This window comes from Urtica dioica, chromosome 2, assembly GCF_054948205.1.
Source record: "Urtica dioica subsp. dioica isolate 48M chromosome 2, U.dioica_male_clone48M_v1_H2, whole genome shotgun sequence".
NCBI classification, from domain to species: Eukaryota; Viridiplantae; Streptophyta; class Magnoliopsida; order Rosales; family Urticaceae; genus Urtica; species Urtica dioica.
In genome coordinates this window covers 41,831,148-41,835,316 of record NC_142757.1, presented here as the reverse complement: position 1 = coordinate 41,835,316, position 4,169 = coordinate 41,831,148, and the positions used below count along the sequence as shown (strand labels likewise).

At 38.5% G+C, this 4,169-nt stretch overlaps 1 protein-coding gene across 1 annotated transcript; it reads left to right on the top strand.

Annotated features, from left to right (window-relative positions):
* The first annotated feature begins 224 nt into the window (after nt 1–224).
* On the top strand, nt 225–2,587 carry LOC149404806 (RNA-binding (RRM/RBD/RNP motifs) family protein). The gene is made up of 4 exons (XM_089607214.1): nt 225–842; nt 945–1,043; nt 1,789–2,073; nt 2,321–2,587. The coding sequence occupies exons 1-4, from the start codon at nt 450–452 to the stop codon at nt 2,450–2,452; spliced, it is 909 nt and encodes a 302-aa protein (XP_089463340.1). The 5' UTR covers nt 225–449; the 3' UTR covers nt 2,453–2,587.
* The last annotated feature ends 1,582 nt before the right edge of the window (nt 2,588–4,169 follow it).

Genomic DNA, 4,169 nt, shown 5'->3' with positions numbered 1-4,169 from the left:
ACCATTTTCAAAAGCTATATTTGTAGAATTCGTTCTTTGTCAATTGCCCTGAGAATAGTCCTACAAGTGTATTTTCTTGCCGAGCTTGGCCCGTAGGATAGCTGTGATCACTCGGCATGCTTGGGCTTAGATATGTGGCCAATCTATGTCATATGTGCTCACCTATTGGTTCGATTTATCGCTGCCCAATAAATTAAGACTAAATCATCCAAAGATAAAATGTCTAAAAAAAAGAAAAAAAAAAGGAACTTTTTGTGTCATATTTTTTCATTCTAAATTTCTAATCAGGAGAGAGAGATATTTTAGCAAACAGCTTCTTCTTCTGTGTTTGGATTTGGATAAGGAAAATGAGAGACAAATATAAATTGAAATGAACTTAAAAATCTGAGACCAATTTCGCCCAAGACGGAACGCCTCTCATCCTAATCCATCTCCTCTCCAACACATCAATGGCGGCTTTAGAAGCTTCCCTCTCTCTCACCTCTCTCTACTCTTCCTCTTCCTCAACCAGACTCCCCTCGCACTTGGCCAAAACTCAACTCCCGAACTCAATTAAAACGACCTCTCCGAATCCTCTCCGCCAAAACCATGCGCTTCTCTCTCTCTTTCGCTGGCCCGTATCCTCCGCCGGAGCCACAAAGCTCTGCTCTTCAGTCCAAGAAATCGCAGTCCAAGAAGAAGAAGAAGAAGCGAAAGAAGCCGAAGTCGAATCCGAAGATGTAAAACAGGATTCGGAGAATCATCACAAGAGGAAGCTCTACGTCGTAAATCTTCCGTGGTCTCTCTCGGTCGTCGACATCAAGAGCCTATTCGGCCAGTGCGGGAACGTGGTTGACGTTGATGTATGTATATCATTATAAATTGGAGCTTTGTATATAAATGTTGTTTTTAGATGAAATGTGTGGGTATATTTTTATTTTTATTTTTTATTTTGATGTGTGCAGATTATAAAGCAGAAAGACGGAAGGAACAGAGGTTTTGCGTTTGTGACAATGGAGACAGGCGAGCAAGCTCGGGATGCCCTTGATAAGCTCGATAGTCAGGTATTTCCTTATACCCATGAAAACCTTATCCTTTTGGGGTTTTATTCATCAATTAATCGTTTCAGGCACAGTTTGGTTGATTATGACTTCTATTGGATTAGTGTTGGAATTGGTTAGTATTAAGTCGTTATACTTTTTATTTTTATTTTTTATGATTTACTTTTATTTTTATCATTGTTCTATATAATATCCTCATTTCATTTCACAATCTACTTCATTTCTGGTTGTAGTCTTATATCACTTGTGTTGTACATTTAAATGATTCTGTACATGCTCATTTATTGTTAAGATTCGATAAACAAATCCGACCTAAAATCAGAAGAAAGAAAAAATTTCGCAAAAAACAAATTTAACACATACAGATTTATAGTGATTCACTTTCAATGCAAAAACTACGTCTACTTTGCCGCTGTAGATTCTTTCTAAAACCAACTTTCTTGTGTTCTACAAAGAACATCGGCGCATAGGATGTTTATAAGGATAACATTAGGGCTAACAGACAAGTCGATCCACAAATCATCATAGTAAGGTCATTAGTCGTCACCTCGGCGCCGATTAGGTTCCACACTTCTAATATTTCAAACGACGACTCTTTTGATCAGATCCTATTGCAGCTAATCGAGCTCTGATACCATGTCGAGATTCGTGAGAATGCTGTTATTATTTGCATCATTTGAACTTGGGGATCTTATGAACCTTATTATATCGTAACAAATCTTGATTCCGAGCTTATACGATGTTCCAGGAAGTATCGGGGAGGGTGATAAAGGTGAGCTATGCGAATAGCTTGAAGCCGCCACCTCCTCCGGGGCCCCGAACAGGAGAGACGGGTCACAAACTGTACGTGGGCAATCTCGCGTGGAAGGTGAGAGCGACCAATCTGAGGGAGTTTGTCGAGGCTCAGAATTTTAAGCTGGTTTCGACACGGATCGTATTCGAGGGTGCCGGGGGAAGCCCTTCCGGTTACGGCTTCATCTCCTTTGCCACAAAGGAAGAGGCGGACGCTGCCCTAGTTTCCTTGGATGGCAAGGTAACCATTCAAAACTTTAATTCAATTTTTGATTTCTTTTTTGATCCATTTTTTGTTGTTGAAAATGTCCAATTCTTCATTGTAAGATGCATAATTTTTGTTGGTATTCCCATCGGCCACGAGCATTTATGTAAAATGGAACCATCGGCCGATCATTGACAACTAGCAGTTAAATCCTTGGTATTGCGTTGGGATAAAAAAATAAAATTCCATTTCTAAGTTTCCTTTCGTTTCTCTTGCCTAACAGGAATTGATGGGTCGGCCTCTCCGTGTAAAACTTGGGGTGAGAAGCAGCAATGAATCCAAGGACCAAAAGGAAAAAGGGGAAGTTGCAGAAGTAGAGAACAAGACCGAAGAAGAATCAAAGAGTGATTCGTAGTCGGTTTTTCTTATGGGAGGAGGGTTTTTGTTTAGTAAATTGTTTTGTGTAATTCTTTACCTGGTACGTACACGTAATATATATAGATAGAATTAATGTCACAGTTTTTTACAATTTCACCCTGTTTCTGTCATCTTCATCAAGCCTGATTTTGCTTATTTTTTATTTTTATCTTTTAGTTTACTTGCAAGTTGCCTTCACTGAGTTGCTAAGTTGTGAAGGGGTTTTGGTAGCACTAGTATACGAGGTTCTGATTTTTCAGTTCTTGAAAGGATGAGTAGATTTTTTTATACAAAATTTTGATGTCCTTCCCAGTTTTTTGAGTAATAATCTAGCATCTTGTATAAATTGGTAATTGCCTCTAAAACCATCCGGTTTATGGGTCATTAATTCATTTTCGCTTAATTAAATTTTAAGTCATCATCTGAAGACTTAATGACTAGTGTTCCCCAACCTTTCTAGTCATAATAACTAATTCAGTTTCTTTTTCCCAGCCTTATTACTTAGTGATAATTTTTTTCATTCTGAATTTTCATTGTCAACTAAAATAGTCCACAATCTCACGTAGTGAGAAACAGAAATTGAAGAAAAATTTAAAGGTTGGCGACCATTTTAGCGATTGTCTGACCAAAACACACAGGTTAAGGCGATTTGTTTCCGGATTGTCTGTCGACTAGCGCGTTTGGCTTTCTGCCTTATTACCTCAACATGGGATTTTCTTCAGTGTTAGTACAACAATATCTTACGAAAACACACAGGCTCCAAATATGAGGACTCCGAGTACTGATATGATTTAGGCAAGACTTTCTCTTTATATTGACGAATCTAATACAAGAGAGCAATGTTTACAAAGGGTTCTAAGTAGAAGAAAGCAAAAAAGGCATAAAATTTCCGTGTCTCTCTTTGTCTTCGAATCTCATATTTATATCCGTCTGGGGTCACTCTCTTCACCATGTGATCGTGAGTTTAGACGGTTATTCTTGTGAACGTGGGGTGATCAGTCCCACGTTTTCGGTAGTTTTTTGGTAACTGCCATCTTCCTTTTACAGAGGTGGGCTGTTACTACGCTGACGTGCGCGTTTTTAGAAGTTGAAACATGTTTTCTTTTGGTTTGACTAGTCTTTGACCCACGGTCTTCTCTTCTCTCTGAAGTTCTGATCAGTAGGTTTCGTTCTTATCTTATGAACGGATCGTTCGTTTTCAATGGTTAGCTCTTGGGTCTATTTTACCTGAGCTCGGTGCTGGATTTTATCTATTTCTAGGGATTCCGACCACTATACTCGGTGCTTGACCAAATTATCCCGTAACATTCAGCAAGGCTTTCCATGACTTATATGAGAAAATGAAAATTTCACATTTGACAAAGAAAGAAGAGGGGGACGGTTACTACCGGACAAAGGTATAGATTTTCAAGAAATGCATCATGAAAATGGCTCCCAAATATGGAGTTTACATTATAGAATTACGTACACCTTATACTTACTCACTTCTAACATGAAATTAATATCACCAGAGTGATGTAAGACATCACATGGACTTTCAACGGAACACAATTTATTTTTGATCACCTAAAAACGGGTGAGAATCTGCGAGTAGTTCCTTAGAACAAGCTTAATATGTGGGTTGAATTTGTAGAGACAAAAAAATTTCATGGGGTGTTTTGCATGAATTTGTTAAGAAGAGTTCAGAAAAATCATCCTGTTGATGAAGTCATTGA